General features: G+C 48.5%; 1 protein-coding gene across 2 annotated transcripts in view; it reads right to left on the bottom strand.

The window, feature by feature from the left end:
• The window catches only part of THOC2 (THO complex subunit 2), a 1,568,999-nt gene that overhangs the window by 909,916 nt on the left and 635,633 nt on the right, over nucleotides 1-23,450 (bottom strand). For both annotated transcript variants that reach the window (XM_085608126.1, XM_085608125.1), the window contains exon 18: nucleotides 14,224-14,304. In XM_085608126.1, coding sequence (XP_085464252.1) covers nucleotides 14,224-14,304 — 81 coding nt within the window. The remainder of the gene's footprint in view (nucleotides 1-14,223; nucleotides 14,305-23,450) is intronic.

A 23,450-nucleotide genomic window follows, 5' to 3' on the forward strand; every position in this document is an offset into this window, starting at 1 on the left:
GGGTGGCATAATACATGCTGCAGCCCCTGAGAGGCCTCTGGGGGACCTATGCCCTGGGTATATAGAATATCATATACTAGGGACTTATAAGGGTACCCCAGAATCCAATCTGGAGTGTACCTAAAGTACATGAACAATCAATTTAGGGAGAAAGCAGATAGACTCGGGCCCTGATAAGCAGCAGCAAAACACCAGGCAAAAAGTGGGGGTAACCATGCAGTCAGATTCCACCTTCCTACATAATTTCCCCCCCCCCCCCAAACAAAGGGAGATAAGGCTAACCTTGGCCAATTGTGCCTTTATTGACTAAGTGGCCATATAAGGAAGATCCTGCACTAGCATGGATACTCCCTGTCTTATGGTCCACTAGGCAGTCCCTACCCCTAAGGGTATGGGATGGTTTTCAAAAGTTGGGAATACTACCTGTAGTGTGTTTTGGCAAAGAAAAAGGCTGGTGGGGTGTCTGAATAGAGAAGTGAGGCACTAATGAAATTGGTCTCCGCTTCCTCATATCACTGGCCACCTTGGAGGCCTTGCTTTCCATGACTGAGTTGTATCTGGCCCCAAGGGTCAACCTCTGGCTGCCTACAGCTGGGGGTTGGGTCCCTTTGGTTGGAACACTGGAGGGACATGGTAGGTTTGGAACCACTTGGTCCCAGGTTTGCCTTTGCCCAACAGAGTCCATCTAGGGGTGGTCCCTATTCAATTTTAAGAGCAATCCCTCAGTGTGTTGAGGATTTTTCACCTGGCTAGGGCTACTAGACTGGGTGCCCCATATCTGTTGATTGGGGGGGGGGGTGGAGTCCTCTGGGCAGTGGGCCCTTAGGGGGCCACTGACCTCCCTAGGCTGATTAAGGTATGGTAGAGAGGGGCAGGTTACTTGCTCCAGACTGGGTACCACCTTGGAAGGGTCCCCTGCCATTAGGGGTGTTGCCAGGCCTGACCACCTCTGGGGCAGTTCCTTCACTAGGGGGTAGGATCAGTTCCCCGAGGAAGCTGACCCTTACCTATAGTCTGGGGGGGAAGAAGACTTTTCTTCAACCCTTGTGCTCTCTTGTGGAGTAGAGTGGGCCATTCTTTCAGGCTCCATCACTCCAAAATTTCCCTGGGGTTGGGCTGTAGCCCTCAGAGCCCCACCAACTCTCTCAGGGAGGCCTAGCATTCTCAAAAGGGCCTGGTATTCAACTTCAGCCCAGGCTGAAATGTCCAGATCATTACCCAATAGGCAATCTACAGGTAAGTTTGGGGGCACTGCCATTCTCCTTGGGCCAGTGACCCCTCCCCAGGTGAGATGGACTATGGCCATGGGATGATCTGTCCTGATACCATCAATGTTGGTCACCTGGTACTTGAACTCAGGTAAAAGCTGTTGAGGGGGGTACTAGCTTTCCTGTCACCATGGTGACACTAACCCCTGTGTCTCTGAATGCCAACGCCTTCTGACCATTGATTTGTGGCTCCTGTCTGTACTTGCCCAAGGAATTGGGGCTGACAGTAAAAGTAGAAAATCCCATGCCACCATCATAGACTGAGGAGGCCTGTGAGGGGGACCTTTCTAAATTATGGTCCACCTCAATTCCCCATGAGAACCCACCTAACTTTTTGGGTGCACTACTACCAACTGAGGGATTACTACTTTTAGTACCAGGAGGAGTGGTAGTATTGCTAGGAGGAACATTTTCCTTATTGCTGACCCTTGGGCAAATGGGATCGTTTTTCCAGTGGCCTGGCTCTTTACAGACATGGCAATACGATTTCTATTCAGGGGAGGAGGGAGTTTGGGACCCACCCTCAGAAGAGGACTTTTGGGGCCCTGTAGTGGATTTATCTTTTGATTTATCCCCACCTCTCTTTTGGTTCTTGAAATCTTTTTTCTGGTCACCACCCTGGATCTTTGGCTTTACTCTGGTTCTGATCCATTTGTCTGCCTTCATTCCCAATTCTCGGGGAGAGGTCAGATCAGAGTCCACCAGGTACTGGTGTAAAAGCGGGTTTTGACAATTAAGGGGTCTGCTCCCTCATAATTAAATTGAACAATCCTTTAAAATCACACCCTTTACTGCCAAGTAACCAGCCTTCCAGAGCCTTAGTAGCACAATCTACAAAGTCAAACCAGTCTCGAGCCTTTGCCTTTTGGGTATATCTGAACTTTAACCTCTATTGTTCAGTGGTTAAGCCAAACCCATCAATCAGAGCACTCTTCAAGACTGTATAATTATCAGCATCCTCTTCTCTAACAGTGAGGACCTTGTCTCTACCTTTGTCTGCAAAGGAGATCCACAAGATTGCTGCCCACTGCTCCTGCGGGACCCTCTGTACTTTACAGGCTCTCTCCAGTACAGTTATCCATTTGAGGATGTCATCCGGGTGAGGGAGAGAATTCTCTTCAAAGCTGTGTGTGTTACTCACAGCATCTTACAGAAAAAAGGGCCAACCTCACTACATGACCTACTTAGTGCCTACACTCCGACCCGCCTTCTGAGATCATGTGGGACAGGAAAGGTCAGAAATCCGACCATCAAAAGAGCGAGAATGGGTGGCCGATCCTTTCGTTTCCTGGGGGCCAAGCATTGGAATAACCTCCACCTTGGTCTCCGGATGGAGCCATCGGAGACACCCTTTCGGGAAAAAACTCAAAACTTGTCTTTTTCCGTCCTTAGGCCTTCCCTTTTAGCTGTTTCACAGTACTGCTACTGACGTGTTTTTTGATGCCGCAGCGCGGGGACACTAGTGAGTGTAGCCATGCGCTTGATAAATTTGTTTATTATTATTATCCCCACTCTGGTAGGGAGGGACAATCTTTTTCAGATTCCTATGGTCATGAGTATATTCTCTGTCTCTAGGGACTGTTGCTGCCACCATGGGGCTCTAGCCCCAATTTTTTAGAAGCTCTCTGAAGCTCCAGGGATTCCCTATCTAAGGCCAATTGCTTGATTCTGAGCTTAGCTCTTGCAAACTAAAGCAGTTGGCACTTTATCTCATAAGAGCACTCCCTTTTATGAGAAGAAGTCCTATGAGAAATAGAGGTACCTACAGAAGTACCAGAATGCCAGAATACCCGCGGCCACGCAGAGGGGAGCAGGTGTGACCAAGAAGCAGGGAGCAGGCGAGGCCAAGCAGTGGGGGGGGCAGGCGAGGCCAAGCAGTGGGGGGGGCAGGCGAGGCCAAGCAGTGGGGGGGGCAGGCGAGGCCAAGCAGTGGGGGGGGGGGGGCAGGCGAGGCCAAGCAGTGGGGGGGGGGGGGGGGCAGGCGAGGCCAAGCAGTGGGGGGGGGCAGGCGAGGCCAAGCAGTGGGGGGGGGGCAGGCGAGGCCAAGCAGTGGGGGAGCAGCAGGCGAGGCCAAGCAGTGGGGGAGCAGGCCAGGTCAAGCAGTGGGGGAGCAGGCCAGGTCAAGCAGTGGGGGAGCAGGCCAGGTCAAGCAGTGGGGGAGCAGGCCAGGTCAAGCAGTGTGGAGCAGGAGCGGCCAAGCAGCAGGGTTGGGGGGGAGGAGCAGCCAAGCAGCGGGGGGGGGGGGGTGGAGGGCAGGAGCGGCCAAGCAGCGGGGGGGGAGGGCAGGAGCGGCCAAGCAGCGGGGGGAGGGGTCAGGCGCGACCAAGCAGCGGGGGAAGGGGTCAGGCGCAGCCAAGCAGCGGGGGGGGAGGGGTCAGGCGCGGCCAAGCAGCGGGGGGGGAGGGGTCAGGCGCGGCCAAGCAGCGGGGGGGGGGGGGGGAGGGGTCTTGGGGAAGATGCGGCGGGGTGCAGGCGCGGCCAGACAGCGGGGTGCAGGCGCGGCCAGACAGCGGGGTGCAGGCGCGGCCAGACAGCGGGGTGCAGGCGCGGCCAGACAGCGGGGTGCAGGCGCGGCCAGACAGCGGGGTGCAGGCGCGGCCAGACAGCGGGGTGCAGGCGCGGCCAAACAGCGGGGTGCAGGCGCGGCCAAACAGCGGGGTGCAGGCGCGGCCAAACAGTGGAGAGCATATGCAGCCAAGCAGTGGGGAGCAGATGCGGACAAGTAGTTGAGAGCAGATGCGGACAAGTAGTGGGGAGCAGATGCGGACAAGTAGTGGGGAGCAGATGCGGACAAGCAGCAGGTGCGGCGAAGCAATGGGGGGACAAGCGCGGCCAAGCAGCAGGGGGGGCAGCACGGCCAAGCAGCAGGGGGGGGCAGGCACGGCCAAGCAGCAGGGGGGGGGGGGGGCAGGCGCGGCCAAGCAGCAGGGGGGGGGGGGGGGCAGGCGCGGCCAAGCAGCCGGGCGCGGCCAAGCGGCAAAGTCTGGGATGCTACCTCAGTCCAACACCCTGCGCTTCTGGGTAAACCAGGTAATCTCCCCTTGCCTACTAATAGGCAATATGGGTCTCTCTTGTAAAGGGATCCGATACCCTTTTGACATGTTTGCTTCACATAAAAAAAAAAATGCATTAAAAGAAAGTCACCCACAATTAGGAAAACCCAATTGGGATGCAAAAATCTGATACAGTATTTTTTAATCAACCTATCTGCATATATTACTTGAGTAGAACAAGGTCCATTCAAATAAAATCGGATATCATTTGTTAAAAGCTGTGGCACATATGCTTTGGGTCATATCACAACAAATAGACTGACATTAGAGTTTCAAGGCTCCCTAATTTCATATTGGGGACTTTCTACTCCAATGTAATCTCAAACCCCAATGTTTCATAATGCTAGACGTACTCCATGAGATCAAAACTGTTTCCATTTGAGAAGGGAAAAGACACTTGCAACTAACGGTACTGACAAATATAGAATAGTTTACTGCCAAATGTGATAGCAGGTTATGGTCAATTGAAAGAAGCTTCCAGAAAAAAAAGCATACTTTACCAAAGCCACCACACACTCTGATGCACATGTGAGGATTAGATCTACCTCATAGCAACTGCTATTGGAGGGCAGAGGATCCTGTAACTCTCATTCAACAAGCATTGGCATAGCCAATAGGTCTCGCCTTTGGGACCTTATAAGTGTTGTTATCCAGCACAATCTCTTTGGTGCAACAACATTAACTGTTGCATGGTTAAACACTTTATAAGGTTCAAAAGGCGAGACCTATTGGCTATGCCAATGCTTGTTAAATCTGGTGAGCGCCATTTACTTTGAACATTTATACTATGTCACTATCATAGACATAGAAAACAGATATTGGTTCCAATTTTTTTTAACAGATACACGGATTAAAACTGAGAGAAACTGCACGCAAAATACATACAAGTGAAATACATTTGTAAAATAAGTGGTCATAATAATAACTAAACAATTATAAAAACCCATAGTGCATTTAACATAAATCTTTTAACTGCAAAGTGCAACTTCGGACCACTGAAATATACATGCAATGTATAGAATTGACTACTGTAGTGGAAATGTATCTATTTCATTATATAAGAACATCTGCTGTCGTTGTCATACATCTTAAAAAATTGTGCAAACCCCTTTCGTATAACATTTAAAAATGAAGCATGCTGCGTAAATATGCGGCATCAGGGAGATAGGATTAAGTACAGCTGATCCCTTAATTAGCATAGAAACCGCTCAAGGCTAAGCCCTTAAAACACACTCGTAATTGAAATAAAATGCATGGCTGCTCAATGCCTTATTAAATATAAACAAGTAGGCATGATTGAAGCTTAAGGTCAATAGAACATATGCCAGACTTTCGAAATGTGACACAATGTGTGTTTATGATCTTAAGTGCCGATCCATGAATAGCATGTTGAAACAAGCGGGACTGCAAGTCCCATAATGCCTCATTGTAATCACATGCAAAATGTAGAACAGGCATGGAAAAGTCCAAAGGCATCTATAGTATGAATAGCGTCCAGACTCAACAACCAAAGCGTAGCCTACAAAGTTATGCTAGTGTTCAGAAAAATCACGTGCCATGCAACACACTAAGTGAATGCGCTGCTTCACCACTGAACTCCGGACACGGGCGCAGAGTGGATTCTGGATGGGAAGGAATGTAAATAAAAAAACACCCTAATAGTGTTAATGTCAAGTGTTCTCTGCTGTAGACGCAGCACGCACGAGAGAGGTGATGAAAGAGAGAGGGAAGACCAAATGAGGGAAGGAGGGATGCAAAGGGAGCCTGAGAGACAGGAAAGGGGGACACTTGAAGGAGAGGAAAGGGGGTAGGAGGAGGGGGATGGGTGAAGAGAGCAAGCAGAAGGGCGCAAAAAGAGAAACAATAGGAAATATATATGTAGATATATATATAGAGAGAAACTTCTCACACGCAGCCATTTTAAATGTGGTTTCAAGTGGGGGGTATTTATTTTTTCTGGCTACTCCCTTGGGTGCCACCAAGAAGGAGACACAAAACGAAGCCCTGATTTCCGTTTGACACCGGAGGAAAATGGCGACGGTGACAAAGATGGCTGCCTCCAAGGAGACAGGAGCCAATAAAAGGTGAGGATAGGTCAGTACGCCTCTCGCATGACTACTTCCGCCCCTGACACCGCTGCGCCAGTCTCTTCTACACACCACTTTGAGGCCCAATTACAAACTTGACCCAGTCGGTGTGCCTAGAGGTGGGAAATTGACATATGAGCGAAAGAGAAAAAACACAACCCGCACTTTTTATTTAATCAGAGAACGAGACTCCTGTTCCCTCGTGTCCAAGGCGCCTCATCTGTGACACATCTCACATTAGCTCAAGGTACCTCATTCCATGTCATTTATCATCCCATGCTATATGCTCCATCACTGTGATCCCAAACATGCCTTCCTGTGAGACAAGCTAGATTTACAGTAGAAGCGGGCAGAGAGATCATCTTTCCATTCCAATCACGCCTGACCTACATGTGGCACTTTCCAACTAATGTACATTTTCGCTGCACGCCAGAAATGTAGCTCTACTACAGAAAAACGTGGGATCCACAAAAAATCCAGGACGGTTTCTTCTGAAGCACTGCTCAGATTCCTAAGGAGTTCTGCAAGACAAGCGTGTTGATGTTACACTTGTACCGCTGCCTCGTGTCATTTCATTGCTCTTACAATTACAAGCTGTCAAAGGCGATCAGAGAAGGGAAGGCTCTCAGCTGTTGTGGACATTGTTGTCTACCCTTTAAAGCAGACGTAGAGTGTGAGACGAAAGCATGCGTGCACGAGACCGTGTACGCGGGCCGTTTGTTATTATTCCAGACTCAAGTTATTAGATCAATGTGCAAGCCACGTCTGCCACCTAGAGGAGAATGAATATGCCACATTGCATTACACGGAACGAAAAATAAAGAAGAGGCATATTGAGACAAGCATTGGCCACGCGTAATGCATAGATGGGGGCGGGAGAGAGAGACGGAGGGAGATGTGTGCGCGCGAAAGCACTTAATGAGCCATGACGGCTCGTGACTGTAAAACAAGGCTTAATGAGATTAGAAAGGCGATGGCGGCTGCGTGTGTTCATGCGCACATGCACGTAAGCTTTAGGCCAGGAAAAGCTTGTGGGTAGCACTTTGAAAACCCCCTTACTAAAAGTGGTGCAAGCAGCGCATGCGCTGCTCTAGGCTCGACCTAAAATTGAATGGATGAAATACCAGTAGTTTTGCAGACTGGAAGAGACAGAGGAAAGTTAGAGACTGACATTTTAATCACTTTGTTTGCAATTCAGACAAGTGTGTTATAGGATCATCACTAAATGGTATTGATGTTTTTCATATTGCAGATGTATACCACGAGGATGAAGACACAGTCTTAATGATATAGCTCCCTGCTCTAGAAACAAGCTGTTTTGAATGATTATCAGCCAGAAGAACAAGTTACTTACCTTCGGTAACGCTTTTTCTGGTGGATACAGTATCTGCCTGTGGATTCCTCACCTTGTGAATATCCCCTGCGCCAGCAACATTCGGAAACTTTTGTAGCAGTCCACGCCGATGTGGTCGAAAGCGACGTCACAGACACGGCTCCGCTCGCGACTCCACTGACGTCACCGGCTCCATAAGAAGACCCCATCGGCGTGATGACGTCAGTTCCGCCCCTTTTTTCCGTGCCTTCGAGGCACACGGACGGACTAACAGCAATATGTACATAAACAGTATACACAGTACACAATATGCTTATCAACACACACAGTGTGGAGAATAAACATCAAAGCACTAGAAATAACATAATGCCCTTGACAGTAAGAAACACATTTGAAACCATCAATAGAATTACAGCCATAGAATAACTGGTATAGAAGGATGGACAACGGGGAGGCGGGTGGGTCAGTGAGGAATCCACAGGCAGATACTGTATCCACCAGAAAAAGCTTTACCGAAGGTAAGTAACTTGTTCTGATGGATACATCTGCCAGTGGATTCCTCACCTTGTGAATAGATTCCACAGCAGTCCCCACTCCCGGAGGAGGGTGTCCAACCTTCTACACCAGAAAATCCTGAAGAACAGAACGAGCAAAATGCCCGTCCCTCCTCACCTCAGTATCTAAACAATAATGTTTTGCAAAGGTGTGAAGGGAGGCCCAAGTTGCCGCCCTACAAATGTCCTCCACAGGAACACCCCTAGATAAAGCAGACGTAGAAGACTTTGCCCTGGTAGACTGAGCCCTCAAACCCTCCGGAGGCTCCTTACCAGCTAGGGAGTAGCAGATCTTGATGCATAGTACAATCCATCTGGACAGGGTGCGCTTGTGCACCGCACGACCCTTTCTGCAGCCAGCAAAGCCCACAAAGAGCTGGTCATCAATCCTGCAGTCTTTTGTCCTGTCCAGGTAAAAGCTCACCGCCCTCTTAGGGTCCAAACGGTGAAGTCTCTCCTCCTCCTTGAAGGGTGTGGGGGAGGATAAAAGGAAGGAAGGGTAATGGATTGCCCCAGATGGAAGGGAGTTACCACTTTAGGCAAAAACGCAGCCCTGGTCCGGAGCACCATTCGTTCAGCATGCACAGTCAAGAATGGGGGTTTTGAACTAAGAGCTTGAAGCTCACTTACCCTCCTTGCCGAGGGGATTGCAATGAGGAATACTGTCTTAAAAGACAACAGTCTCAAGGGACACTTATGCAAGGGCTCGAAGGGAGAACCCATAAGGTAAGTCAGTACAAGGTTTAAGTCCCACTGAGGTACAATAAAGGGAGGAGGAAATTTATTCGTGAGGCCCTTGAGAAACCTAAGCACAATAGGTGATTTAAATAAGGACGGCTGATCCGGCAGGCATAGGAAAGCCGACAAAGCCGATAAATATCCTTTTACAGTAGCCACAGCAAAGCCTTGCCGAGCAAGAGAAAGGGCAAACTGTAAAATATTAGACAAACGAGCCTTCAAGGGATCAATTGACCTCTCTCCGCACCAGAGAACGAATTTAGCCCATCTATATGAGTATATGGATTTGGTGGAGTATCGCCTGGCCGATAAAATAACGTCCACCACATCTGGAGGGAGAGAGAAAGAATTCAGGTTGCCCCGTTCAATCTCCAGGCATGAAGGTGTAAGCTCTGGAGGTGGGGGTGTAGAACCTGCCCCTCCGACTGCGAGAGGAGGTCTGCCCTCAGAGGGAGACGGAGCGGAGAGCACGAGGAGAGGTGGAGAAGATCTGTGTACCACACCCTTCTTGGCCAATCCGGGGCGATCAATATAACTTGGGCCCGGTCTTGGCGAATCTTCCTCAGAACCCGAGGAATCAAGGGTATGGGAGGAAACGCGTAAAGGAGTCGTGAGCCCCAACTCAACTGAAACGCGTCCCCTAACGCTCCCTGCAACGGATACTGGAGACTGCAGAATAACGGGCAGTGAGCATTCTCGTGAGTGGCGAACAGGTCCACCCGAGGAGTCCCCCACATCCAAAAGATGTGACGAACCACCTCCGGATGGAGCCTCCACTCGTGATCGGCGGAAAACTGCCAAATGAGATTGTCCGCACGCACGTTCAGAACCCCGGCCAGATGATTTGCCATCAGACAAATCCGATGGTCCTGAGCCCAGGACCATAGACGCAGGGCCTCTCTGCAAAGACAAAGAGACCCCACTCCTCCCTGTTTGTTTATATACCACATCGCGGTAGTGTTGTCCGTCAGGACTTGAACAGACTGACCGCGAAGGGAAGGGAGGAAGGCCTTGAGCGCCAAACGTATCGCCCGTAACTCCAGAAGGTTGGTGTGAAGCAACCTTTCCTCCGGAGACCAAAAACCCTTGATCTCCAGATCCCCCAGATGAGCACCCCACCCTAGAGTGGATGCATCCGATATCACTGTGGTCACCGATGGAGGTAGATGAAAGGGCTTTCCTTGGGACAGATTGCCCTCCACGCTCGACCAAGATAGATCCGCTGCAGCATCTCTGGAGATCCTCACAGACTCCATGAGATCTCCCTTGTGCTGATACCACTGCTTGCGGAGGCACCACTGGAGCGCCCTCATGTGCCAGCGTGCATGGTTGACCAACAGGATGCAGGAGGTGAACAGACCGAGCAGGCGAAGGACCTTCAGAACTGGAACGACCGCTCAGTTGTAAAATAAAGGAATCATTTCCTGAATGTCGAGAATCCTTTGCGGAGGAGGGAATGCCCGACACACAGTAGTGTCCAGTACCGCACCTATGAACAGGTTGCGCTGAGAGGGCACCAGGTGAGATTTGGGCACATTGATCGAAAAACCCAATCTGTACAACAGCTGAGTTGTATCCTGCAGATGGCACAGCACCTTCTCCGACGACTCCGCCTTGATCAGCCAGTCGTCTAAATAAGGGAAAACTGAAATCCCTGACCTTCTGAGATGGGCTGCCACCACCGCCATCACCTTTGTGAAGACTCGAGGTGCCGAAGTAAGACCAAACGGGAGGACCGCAAACTGATAATGTTGCGACCCTACCGTAAACCGAAGATACTTCCTGTGCGACCTCAGAATGGGGATGTGAAAATACGCATCCTGCAAGTCGAGCGACACCATCCAGTCCTCCTGATTCAGCGCCTGAAGAACCTGCGCAAGGGTGAGCATCTTGAACTTCTCCTGTTTCAGGTAGAAGTTCAGGATTCTGAGGTCCAATATCGGACGCAGTCTGCCGTACTTTTTCGGAATCAGAAAATACCGGGAGTAGCATCCCTGACCCCTCTCCTGCTCTGGAACCACCTCTATCGCACCTTTCTGAAACAACTTCAGGACTTCCTCCTGCAAGAGGAGACGGTGGTCCTCCGAGCAAGCCCCTTGGCAAGGAGGGTAATTTGGAGGGAATTCCCGAAAGGGAAGGGCGTACCCATTTTCTACAAGATCCAGAACCCAGAGATCTGTAGTTACAGAATCCCAATCTTGTAGAAAATGGGTAAGCCGACCCCCCATAGGACCAGCATGATCCGGAATGTCGAATCTAGGGCTGCTTTGCGGTGGTGGGAGGGGCTGAGGAAGAGGAAGAGGAGGAGGAGAGTTGACGGCCACGTGAGCGACCCCTAAGTCTTCCTCTATATCCCTTGGAGCCTTGCTGCTGTTGCTGCTGCTGCTGGGTTGGTCTATATGAACGAAAACTCGCCCTTCCAAATCCTCTGTACCTCTTGAAAGTACCTCTCGGCTGGGATTGAAGGCCCAACGACCTAGCCGTAGCCTTACTTTCTTTGAAGCGCTCGAGAGCAGCATCAGCCTTCTTCCCGAACAGACCAGACCCATCAAAAGGTAAGTCCAATAAAGTTGACTGGACATCAGATGAGAATTCGGAGGACTTAAGCCATGCACCCCTCCTGGTGGCAACTGAAGACCCCATGACCCTGGCAACTGAGTCCGCTGTATCCAGGCCACTCTGAATAACCTGGAGAGCAGCCGCCTGGGCATCCGATAGAACTTCATTGAAACCTCCTCTATCCTCCTCTTGACAGTTTTGGCGCCAACTTTTTAGCCGAATCCATAAGCGCATGGATATAGCGCCCCAACAGACAAGTCGCATTTGAAGATTTTAAAGCCATACTGGCTGATGAAGACTTTCTTAGCCGATTGGTCCACCTTTTTTGCCTCCCTGTCCCCTGGGACTTGAGGAAAAGCCCCTTTCGACCGTCCAGAACAAGCCGCATGAACTACTAGGCTTTCAGGTGAAGGTTGCGATAAAAATTCAGGATCCCCTGGAGCCACCCTATACCTTCTTGCGACTACCTTGGAGACTGCAGGAGCAGAGAAAGGCTTGCGCCATACATCCAGCACAGGTTCCAAAATTGCTTCGTTAAAAGGCAACAGAGGCTCTGAGACCGCAGTTGGAGAATGCAACACCTCAGTTAAAATATTGGACTTAAATTCGGTGGATGGCAATTGAAGGTCCAACAACTCCGCAGCCTTTCTAATTACTGCATGATAGGGTGCTGCGTCTTTAGAGGGTTCGTCTGATGGCGGAGAGATCTCCCACTCCGGAGACAAATCCAGACCACTCGCCTCCTTCAATTCGTCGAACACCTCATCGGATTCGACCAATTCCCCCTCTTCAGCCTCTTCCATCAGAAAGCGTCTCTCCTCTAGCACTCTCTGCGCCTCCCTTCTTGAACGGATCCGCACCTGCGGCGTCGGCGGCGCCGTGTTCGAATCAAACGGCGCCGGCAGCGGCGTCGAACGCGGATCAGCTGGAGCAGCCGGCGTCGAACGAAGTCGAGTCGGCGCCGGCGAAGAGGGAAGCGGCGTCGAAGTTCTCGGCGCCGGCAGCTGCCAAGACGGCGTCGCCGGGAAGAACGGCATAAACGGTGCCTGAGGGTAAACCTGCGGCACTGCCAGATTGAAAGCCATCGGACCCATCGGACCCATAGGTGCACCAGAGGTATACATGGCCCGTGAGAACACCCCATACATCGCATTGAGATAATGCGAGGGGTCCTGACCTGGAGTAGGGAAAGCAGGATACTTGTCAGGCAGCACCGGACTCTGGTCTGGCGGCGCCGACGGTGGAGCAAGCGGCGTCACAGACTCAGTCGGAGCCTGACGATCCTCATCCTGGGCTGGAGTCGGAGACGGAGCCGGAGGACTTGCAGGATCTGGAGATGGAACCGGCGTCGGAGAGGACACCGGCACCGGGGATTCAGCCGGAGCCGGCGAATGCACCGGAGAAGATGGAACCGGAGGCGAAGTCGGGACAGGAGAAGGAGACACTGACTCTCTCCGACGTCGAGCAGGCGATTTCGACTTTGACGTCGAAGCTTTATGATGCGATGAATGTCTCCTCTTTTTCTTATGCTTCTTGCTCTTTGAAGCATGTCCCGAAGTCGACTTGGAAGCAGACCTCGACCTTCTTCTTTTCTCCTTTTTCTTCATCCGGGCGATAAAGAGCTTTGCTTCTCTCTCCTTAAGAGCCTTCAAACTCATTTTCCTGCAACTCGAACAACCTCCCACATCATGGTCCGAGGACAAACACCAAACGCAATCGTCGTGTGGGTCGGTGATGGACATGTGCTTGCCACATTCTCGGCAAGGCTTAAACCCAGACTTCCTTGTCGACATTTTTAGAAGATCGACAGAGAAATCCAGAAAACATACAAAGTAACCAGAACAGCTACCAGTAACGATTCCCGAAATCCGTTGGCGTCGTCGGCGCGGAAAAAAGGGAACTGACGTCATCACGCCGATGGGATCTTCTTATGGAGCCGGTGACGTCAGTGGAGTCGCGAGCGGAGCCGTGTCTGTGACGTCGCTTTCGACCACATCGGCGTGGACTGCTACAAAAGTTTCCGAATGTTGCTGGCACAGGGGATATTCACAACGTGATGAATCCACTGGCAGATGTATCCATCAGAATAAGATGTTAAGTTCACTCCTACATGTAGATACAACTGCAATACAGCTGGCGGCTCCAAAGGTAATCGTACACCCCTTGGGCAATGCAAGCAGAAAGCTCATAACCATTCAGAAAGGAAACCATAAGGAAGCAAGTCTCAAGCTAAGAGATGAATATGGTCTTCAACAGAAAAAAAACACTTAGTGCTCTATGACATCTTGTCTGACACCTCATGTTCGGTAATCAATTTGCCTTTGATGGGTGTGTAGATGAGGGGTTGTAAACTCATATAACATATTATGGTTCCATGTTTAATAGAATATTACTAGCTGACCATTGGGAAACCAACTAGCATGTGAAATGTATAAACAAATAATTAACTATAGGTTCTTCTATACATACCAGCAATGAATCTGAGAAAATGTAGACATTAAAAGCAGTTCGACAAAAACTACTGTACATATATATTCTGGAGACATGGTATGCAAACAGGCCATTCTACAATATTTAGTTATTACCACAAAATAAAACAATTATTTTACAAATATAGAATGATATACTAACTTTGCAACCAGAGGGAGATAGTTGTATCATCATGCTTCATTCTTTCTTTTTCCGGGTTAGCAAGAGCCTCAATGATACAATCTTGGTCTACTATTAAAGATCATATTTGGTTTTGTATCAGATAAAAGAAGGAATACATTATGGTTTATTACATTCACATTTATCAACTAGGATGGAATAGTAAAATATATGACCCATAGATTTAAAGAAACAAAACATCTTTCATGCTAGAAAAAGGTATAGAATCATCAAAGTGGAAGTACAATATTTCATGCTCAACTCAGTTACTCATATTCTTTATTTTCAGGATAGGGCATTAAAAAGCACTAACAAGCAGTGCATGCATTTCAGGGCTCAATGACTTAGAGTGAAAATACTTAGCTATCACCAGGAAACCATTTTCATATATATTGTACCCACAACGGGTTTGAGAGGTTAAATATTTGAAGACCTTAAACTTCATTTGATTTTTTTTTTATAACACACTAAATTCAGAAACCGGCACCCATCACAACCAGTGCACAACTTTGCAACTTCACTTTCTGAATCAGATGATTCTAATCACCAATGTCATGGGCTACAATCCATTAAAACTGGCAATAAATCAAATGATATAAGAACATTCCTTGCATCGGTTGCCCACAGCAACCAAACCCTTAATTGCAACAGAACAACCCCATAAATGAGGATACCCTCCTCCTTTAAATCTGTAAGTCAGTGCTATCCAACGAAGTTCTGCAGCTGCCAGCAGGCTTGATACTCCCTATTGTTTCCAATAAAAACAGCCTATACCCTTGTTAGTGCTTGACTATGACTAGGGTGCTTTTATTATGTGCACCTGACTGCTCAGTGGGCCGTAAGGCAACAAAAGTTCAAAGTGTTCTTGACTTTCACAGGAAGAAAAAGGGTTACATTTGAATTGGTAGGTTCTGAGCTGTAAAGTTACTGAAACGTTTTTATACACACACGGATGTCTCAAACAGCTGCATCATTGGAGAATGAATGAATGAAAGCTCCAAATAGTCTTCCTTATTAAAACAGGGTCTTTTTTGCAGCTCAGACTGACTACATGAGGTGCGTTCATCTCCTACATCACTGAAGCTCTTGACCAGAAGACACTTCAAATTATTGTCCTACCATTTGCTATCACTAATGCACAAAAGGCAGTAGATTTATTTAATCCTAGATCCTTGTGACCCATTATTTCCATCTAATGCCTGGTTTTGCCCATGCTGCACTAATTTTATGTATTGTTTATTAAAACTGTTTCAAAGTTGTCTAGCCCTATTAGTTTTTCTGTTTTTAACTTATCCTCCTCTTCAGTTTTATCATGGAATCAGTGCTGCAGTTCTGTCAATGGCAAGGTTCTATGCTGCCTGTAATTGTAACTGGCCCATACTGTGAAGCTACCAGTGTTCATTCCTTTCATTCCTTCAATTAAAGTCCCAATTTAATTAATTTAGAAGTCTTATCTAGGCTGCTTTTAGTGGAAGAAACAGGGAGTATCAAGTCTGCTGGCAGCTGCAGAGCTTAATTGGATATCAAGGTGCCCCTTTCTGCACAAAAGGACAAGTTACTTACCTTCAGTGATGCCTCATCCGGTAGAGACATAATCTAGCCGCAGATTCTTCACCTTAGAATATCCCAGGCATCAGGCTGGTTCTAATTTTACTTTTGCTCGAGCAATACCCTTGCACGCCGGTAGGTGACATCGGTCGGCTCCGCGTGGCATCATCCACGCCGGAAGTGACATCTGCGTCATCTACATAGGTGCCACTTCGGTGCACTGACATTAGTTACTTTTTATGACTTTCCACACCAGGAGCGCTAAGCCATGAAGTGCAGACCGTGGTGTGTTTAGAACTAGGGCCCTGAAAGGGATCAACACTGACCCTAAAAAGCTGTCTGAAGCGGGGAAGATGAGTGGGTCAGTAAGGAATCTGTGCCTAGATTATGTTTCTGCCAGATATGGTGTCACCAAAGGTAACTAACTTATCCATCTGATAAAGACATCTAGCCGCAGAATCCTCAGATACCAAAGCAACACCATCACCGGAGGAGGGGCTGTGGACAAGTTTAGAACAGGAAGTCCTGCAGGACAGAGAAGCCAAAAAGGCCATCCCTGCGGACTGGACTGTCCAGACAGTAGTGCTTAGTGAACTTGTGTAGTGACGCCCATGTTTCTGCCTGACAAAATGTCAAGGACTGGAACACCACACTGCACTGCTGTGGTTGCAGCCTTACATCTGGTGTACTGCGTACGTAAGCCTTCAGGAGGCTGTTTCTTGGCCAGAGCACAGCAAAATTTGATGCAGTGAGCGACCCTTTGCAAAATAGTCCTCTTCTGCACTGCACAACCTTTCTTTGATCATACGTATCCCGCGAAGAGTTGGTCGTCCAACCGGAACTCTTAGTGCGTGACGGTATAACAATGCTCTTTTTAAGTCCAGTCGGTGGAGTCGCCCCTCGTCTTTAGAGGGGTGTGGAGGAGCATAGAAAGTGGGCAAGGTGACGGATTGCCACATGTGGAATGGTGTAATCACTTTTGGTAATAAAGAGGCCCTAGCACAAAGCACCAACTTATCAGTAAAGATGGTCAGGTAAGGAGGCTTGAATAACAAAGCATGAAATTCGCTCACCCTCCTGGCATTAGTTTTTGCCACCAAAGAGACTGTTTTGATGGAAAGCAGTCAGAAAGGGCAGTTGTGCAGGTGTTCAAACTGAGCCCACATCAGGAAGGTGAGAACCAAATTAAGGTCCTACTGAGGCATGATGAATGGGGCAGGGGGGCTTTTACACAAGCCCCTTAAGAACTCTGCTTACAATAGGGGATTTAAATAAAGAGGGTTGGTCTGGCAGCCTCAAGAAGGCAGACAAGGCCAAAAGGTACCCTTTAAGCAAGGGCCAAAACAAAAGAAAGGACTTGAGAGAGGAAAGCAGATGAAGGGTTAATAGACCTTTCTGTACAATATTTGACAAATTTCTTCCACCAGCAGACGTACACGGTCTTCATTGAGGGAAGCCAGGCTGCCAAAATCACATCACAGACTTCGGGATGAAGATAAAATGCGGTCAACTGCAACCACTCAAGAAGGTAAGAGTTGACAGGTTCAGGTGGAGGACCCTCCGCTGCTGCTGCAACAGAAGATCCTTCAAAAGGGGCTGCTTGATCGGAGGATTGCTGCTCAGTTGGAGAAGCTTGGGATACCAGACTCTCCGTGCCCAGTCGCTCCTGATCTTCTTGAGCACTCTGGACAGGAGTGGTATTGGAGGAAAGGCATACAGGAGGCCTGAGCTCCTCTCGTGACGAAAGGTGTTGCAATGCGAGTGCCGCCTTGGAAACTGAGTCAGGGATATTTACTTCATATGAACCTGCTAGTTTACGGATTGCAGATGCAATTTACACCAGATAGTGGAGGACGTTAAGGTCCCGCTTATTCCGTCCAGCAGAGCGTGCACTGAAAATACCTGCACCGGTGGTGCTTTTCTGAGAGGACGTACTTTATTTTCTTCGCCAGCCCTACCCGGCTAGTGAAAGTCAAGTCGGAGCTTCCTTTGGAACAATCTATATCCGTTTAAATTAAATTATTTAGAGTTTAGGTAACCCTGGTCCTGCTATGTCCTGAAGAAGCCTTAATCGGAAGGATAAAAAGCATCAACCCCCATTCTCCAGGATCAATGTCAATACTTCAAGAAGAAAAATGTATGTGTAGCCCACTGGGTCTTTGACCATAATATTGTTGTTCAAGGCAATTATTTAAGCCATCTATTTGATGGTCAATCTTTGATTTGACGACATTACCTGAAGGCAGTATGTTTCTATTGTTATTGCTTTAATAAGGGCAAGTTTTACGTCATTACGGTTACCCATGTTCACCTATTTAATATTATATTGTGAATTTTTCGTTGTATCTTGTTTGATAATTTGTATTTGTGATGATGTACATTATTTTGATTATGTTTGTAAAACATTATAAAAGATCTTTGATAAAAAATATGCAAAATGAGAACAAGGATTTAGTTGTGCACTGACGTTTTGCACAGTAATGCCCCTAGACAGTATAGAAATTCCTAAAATATTCAGGATTACGATTAATGCACATTAGACAAGTTTTCTTTTTTTTCCTGAGGCGACAAATAGTAAGTCTGCCTCTTGTTTAAATCATTGAATGTTTCCAGCTAGAGCGATTTCTTTCTTTCTGTGTAGATGTTTACAATGCAGCCTAGGCTCTAGAAGTTTATATGGGCTCCCTCCCTTTTTAGGTCTCGCCTAAGCTAACGCATGCGCTGCTCTGGCGAGACATTTAGTTAGTGAGCTTTTAAATGTCCTACCACAGCTTTTTGTGTGGCATTATGCGTGCGGTTATGCGCACATGCACGAGCAGAGGCGTCATCTGGCTTTCCTCTCGCTCTCCCGCACGCCTCGCTCTGCCTCTGTCTTGCTCACCCCTCCCCCACCACAGAGAGCATGATCGTGATCACGTTCACTTTCATGGTCGCGTGGCCGCGTCAGTTTCACGGCTGCGCGGCAAATGCTTGTTTTTCCGGGGGTCAAGTTATGTATCTACACAACGCACTTGTGCTATCACTTTCAATATGGGGGAGCGCCCGCTTTTGCATACATTATAAGCGCTACTGTCTACTTGTTAATTCGCGCTACGCTTTTTACAACATTACTAGTCCATTGTTTTGAGCTCCCCGTCTGCCTGTGCCCACATACTCGTGTGCGCACGCATTTCATGGTAGCATGCACATTATGCAATTTGTCAAACGTGGTATTTCTAAGCTTCCTGGTGTTCTGCCGTTAAAGTGCGCATCCCTGTCATTGTGTGCATGCATACTGTGCAATTTTTCCATCGCAGATCTAATTTGAAGCTCCACGCGGCATCAGTCTCCATTCAAGACTTCTCTGAATACTTCCCTCGAGTGGTCAGGAGAGCGTTCATCTGGCGATGGAGCACAACCTTGTGCGAGGAGTGTGCTACTGCAGCTGTCAGAAGGGCGAGACTGCATGAGGTAGGTAAACGGAATGTAGGCATTTCCGATACAAAGCCTAAATCTCTCCAGCTCTCAGTTGTTTTTCCTGCTTCTTGCCTCATACCTTGGTGTATGATATTAATGGGATTGATTCGCCACCACTCTTTTCGCAAGGTTTCCGCTTACGTGTGGGACACGGATGCCTGGTATTGATAAGCCTACCGCTAATGGATTTTCCCCGGTACCCGCCCCCTGTCCCGAGGTATTTGTCGGACTCCTGTTGCCAGACACCACTCCCCCATCTTGCGCCCAGTGGCCGCAGCTGCATTAGCAGCGCTCAGAGCCTCATGAACACGAAGGAGCCGCTGTGAACCCGTCACATGCCCCTCACCTGAGCCTCACATGCTGCTCGTTGACTGAGGAGGGTTCTCTGGATTAAGGGACTGAGTCGGACAGCTAGAAAAAATATGGTCAAGTGAGAACATGTCATGTATGAGCTGTTAACCAGAAGCTGTCCAGCACAGAGGGTCTTCGATCAAGCTCACAGTGTCTAATGCAGCGTTAAACTCCCTCGGAACAGCCAAGGGTGTGACTAGCTTGCCCATAGAAAGAGTTCTATTGCAAAAGCTGTGCTAACTAAATTTTGCAGTTGGTATATCTCTTTTTATATTTTGGGAATGTGTGACTGCATTTAACAATAATCACTTCATAACAAATGGCCTAAAATACAGTTAAGCCATTGCTCACGAATGTGTACACTCTTCAGCTGCATGCTTATCCTTCATGTGTAGGAAAGGTATGTTATTAAGACTGGCTATTAAAGGCAGTTCGAGTCCTTTAGAAGTTAGTCGGTACTGTCTTTTGTCTTTTACCACAGGTGAGCACTGACGCCCCTCTCCGGTTGCAGCCTATCCCTCAGACAGTTCCTCACTCTTTGCCTCTGCTAATATTCTTGGGAGTCATAAAACAAGCCAGGTCACTGGAAGTCAAATTAGGACTGTAATCCTGGATCGGGTTCTAGGGTTACAATTTACATAAACTGAAACGGCTGCCAATACAGGGCATGAGATACTATATCTCTCTCTGCTTTTGAAGGTGCAGGGCAGATCTTAGGGAAGGGGAAAGCTATGTTTTGCTTTCACAGATCACATTAGTGGCTGAACTAAGTCGCCATGCGTCACTTGCACAAAAACACTTGTGCATTTCAAAACTCAATAATAAAAAATATATATATATATACATATATACTGAGAGGCGACGGCACTGACACCTGGCATACAGGAAGCTGATGTGAGTAAACGTGTAATCCTAATTTAGTCTTATGCAGAAATAGTGTGAAATTTGTTACTCATGGTTAAGGAGCAAAATGGTGGACGTTGCAGTGCTCTGTAATACTTATATTTTGATTGCTCTGGGCTCACACCTATCTTTTTATTCTCTATGCAATAATCGCTCTAGAATTGTTGCATATCTGTGCTCTATATGCCCAGGTCTTGCCAGTGCTGAGCACCGGCAGTTCCAACAAGCATTGGCATAGCCAATTGGTATCACCTTTAGGACCTTAGAAGTATTTAGTTATGCAGCAAAATATCCTTAGTGCAACAACATCAACTGTTGCATGGCTAAGCACTTATAAGGTCCCAAATGCGAGACCTATTGGCTATGCCAATGCTTGTTCTTTTTTGGAACTCCAGCGCACAAAACTGCTGACATTGAGCATTCTCTACAGAGGCAAACAGATCTAACCAAGGCTCTCCCCACTTCTAAAAGAGACCTCAAGTCAACTCCTGATGGAAACACCAGTAGTGATCAGCTAGGCATTTACAGCTGTGTTTGTCCGCTGTGGCGTTCAGAGATCCTGCCAGGTGTTGATCCACCAGGCATGCCTTGCTATTCCACTCATGTCCAGAGATGCCGGGCCTCTTGACAAAGGGTCCAGGACCCCATCCTGCCTAGTTTGTTGTAGTACTACCTGGTGGTGTCTGTGAACACCTGAACCAGCTTTCCCTTGATGGAAGGGAAAAAAGCTTTCAATGCCAAGTGAATGGCTTAGAGCTCCACCAAGCTGATGTCAAGTCTGAATACCACCGGAGACCAGCGTTCTCTAATCTCCACCTCTCCCAGACGGCCGCTCCATCCCAGGAGGGACGCATCTGTCACTACTGTGTGATCTGGTTGGCGAAGGGAAGGGGGCCTGCCTCTGGACCAATCACGGTTGGTCACTACCACAGCCGATCCTGTGCAGTTCCCTCCAAGATCTGGACCATGTCAGAGATTACCCTAATGCTGCACCCACCGGAACTTCAGGTCCTACTGCAGCACCCACATATACGAAGTGGCAGGTGTCACTGGCTGGATGCAGGAAGCCATGAGGCCCAGCAGCCTCAGAGTCACCCACCGAAATCCCGGTTAGAGGTTGAAACATCGGTATCATAGGCCTGATATCCTGGACTTGCAGCTCAGGAGGATAGGCCTAAAACAGCACTGTGTACAGAACAGCTCAGACGAAAGGGAGCGTCTGAGAGAGAGTCAGCCAGGACTTTGGCACGTTGATAGTGAGCCACAGTGAAAGCAGGAGATTCTCTGTAATCTAGTCTTCGAGATAGGGGAAGACTGGCACCCCTGATCTGCGCGGATGAGCTGCGACAGCCGCCATTACCTTGGTGAACACCCCAGGAGCGCTGGCAAGGCCAAAGGAGAGTACTGTGAACTGAAAGTGCTTGTGTCCAACATAAACAGCAGAAAGAGCTGATGGGCAGGCAGGACAGGAATGTGAAAATAGCAGTCCTGATAGTCCAACACTACCATCCAGTCTCTGGGGTCTACAGCAGACAAGACCTGAGCCAGAGTGAGCATTTTGAAGTTCTCATTCTTTATGAAGTAGTTGAGGGCTGACAGATCTACAATAGGACTAAGGCCCTTGTCCTTTTTCGGGACCAGACAGTAGCAGGAATAGCAGCTATTAAAATCTCACCCAGAAACCCCAATTTCTGACCCCTATTTCTCAAACTATAAAGGTCAGATAACAAATGACATCTTCTATACTAAAAGACGGGCCCAATGGCGGAAAGCATTTCTCGCGTTATTCTCAATTTCATCTACTAAGAAAACACCACATGGGCTTACACTATCTATCACTCCCTCCCCGTTTTACAAAGAGGTAGCGACATTCACCATATACCATAATGGAATCATCCTCATGCAAGCATCAGATCAGAACCTAAACTTACTAGATACCATCTTTCCGCACAAAGAGAAAGTTGTTAGACCCCGTCCCACCTCCATTGCATACCACTCTCCCAACACTCAGCCCAACCTCCCACCTGACTCCCCCTCTAGTCCTCCCCCTTCCAGCTCCCACTGTGTACATACTCCCGCCCCTGACACTATTGAACCCCCAATACATGACTTACCATTCTCTCAAGGCCTACTCCTCCACCAACACCACCATGATGCCTAGCACTCCACACACGAGTATCCCCTTCCCTCCAGCCTTCCCATACCACAGCCATTCCCCACCGACTCACCACACAACGCAGCCCACCCCTCATCTCTCTATGCCCAACATTTCCACTACAACCTCAGCCACACTCTCCCCCTACACAGGTATATCCGATAAGACAGCGCTCCCTCAGTCCCCCTACTCTCCCACATCGAATCTCACCACCTCTCCCCCTACGGTGCACAGCACTACCCCTTCACACCTCCGTTCTTCTTCCCCCCTTTCAAGGAACCACCACGCTGGTAAATAGTCACTCAACGAACCAATTCACCTAGCGCCCCTGGAACCTAGATTAGTAACCCTCCCTCACCTACCCACTGAATGGGAGTTTAATAAGTCTACTCTGACTAGTGACCCTAGACTAGAGGAGATATTACTATCTCTACAACAAATCAAGGCAGATATCCAAACTCTCCGATTTGATGTTTTGCCAGTGGTGGAGGCGATGGCTGATCATGCCACCAACCGACCGCCCATGATCTTGAAGGGCCAGACTAGGAATGCTTAGAGGCTGCAGGCGAGGAGTGGACTGACTGCACCTTTGGCCGACTGACCTACAGGGTTGAAAAGAGCCGCTCCCACGACCATGCAGAGATTGCTGAACTTGTGCGTTGTTGTAGGAGGGATATGGCTGACACGCCAAAGGCCCTTCTGTGGTCACGAAAGCAGAGAAAAGCAAAAGGGGGAAAAGTGGGCACTGAAAGGCCCAAGGACTTGGCCATAGTCCGCGAGTCCTCAAAGCGCTCCA

This window comes from Triturus cristatus, chromosome 5_2, assembly GCF_964204655.1.
Source record: "Triturus cristatus chromosome 5_2, aTriCri1.1, whole genome shotgun sequence".
Lineage (NCBI taxonomy): Eukaryota > Metazoa > Chordata > Amphibia > Caudata > Salamandridae > Triturus > Triturus cristatus.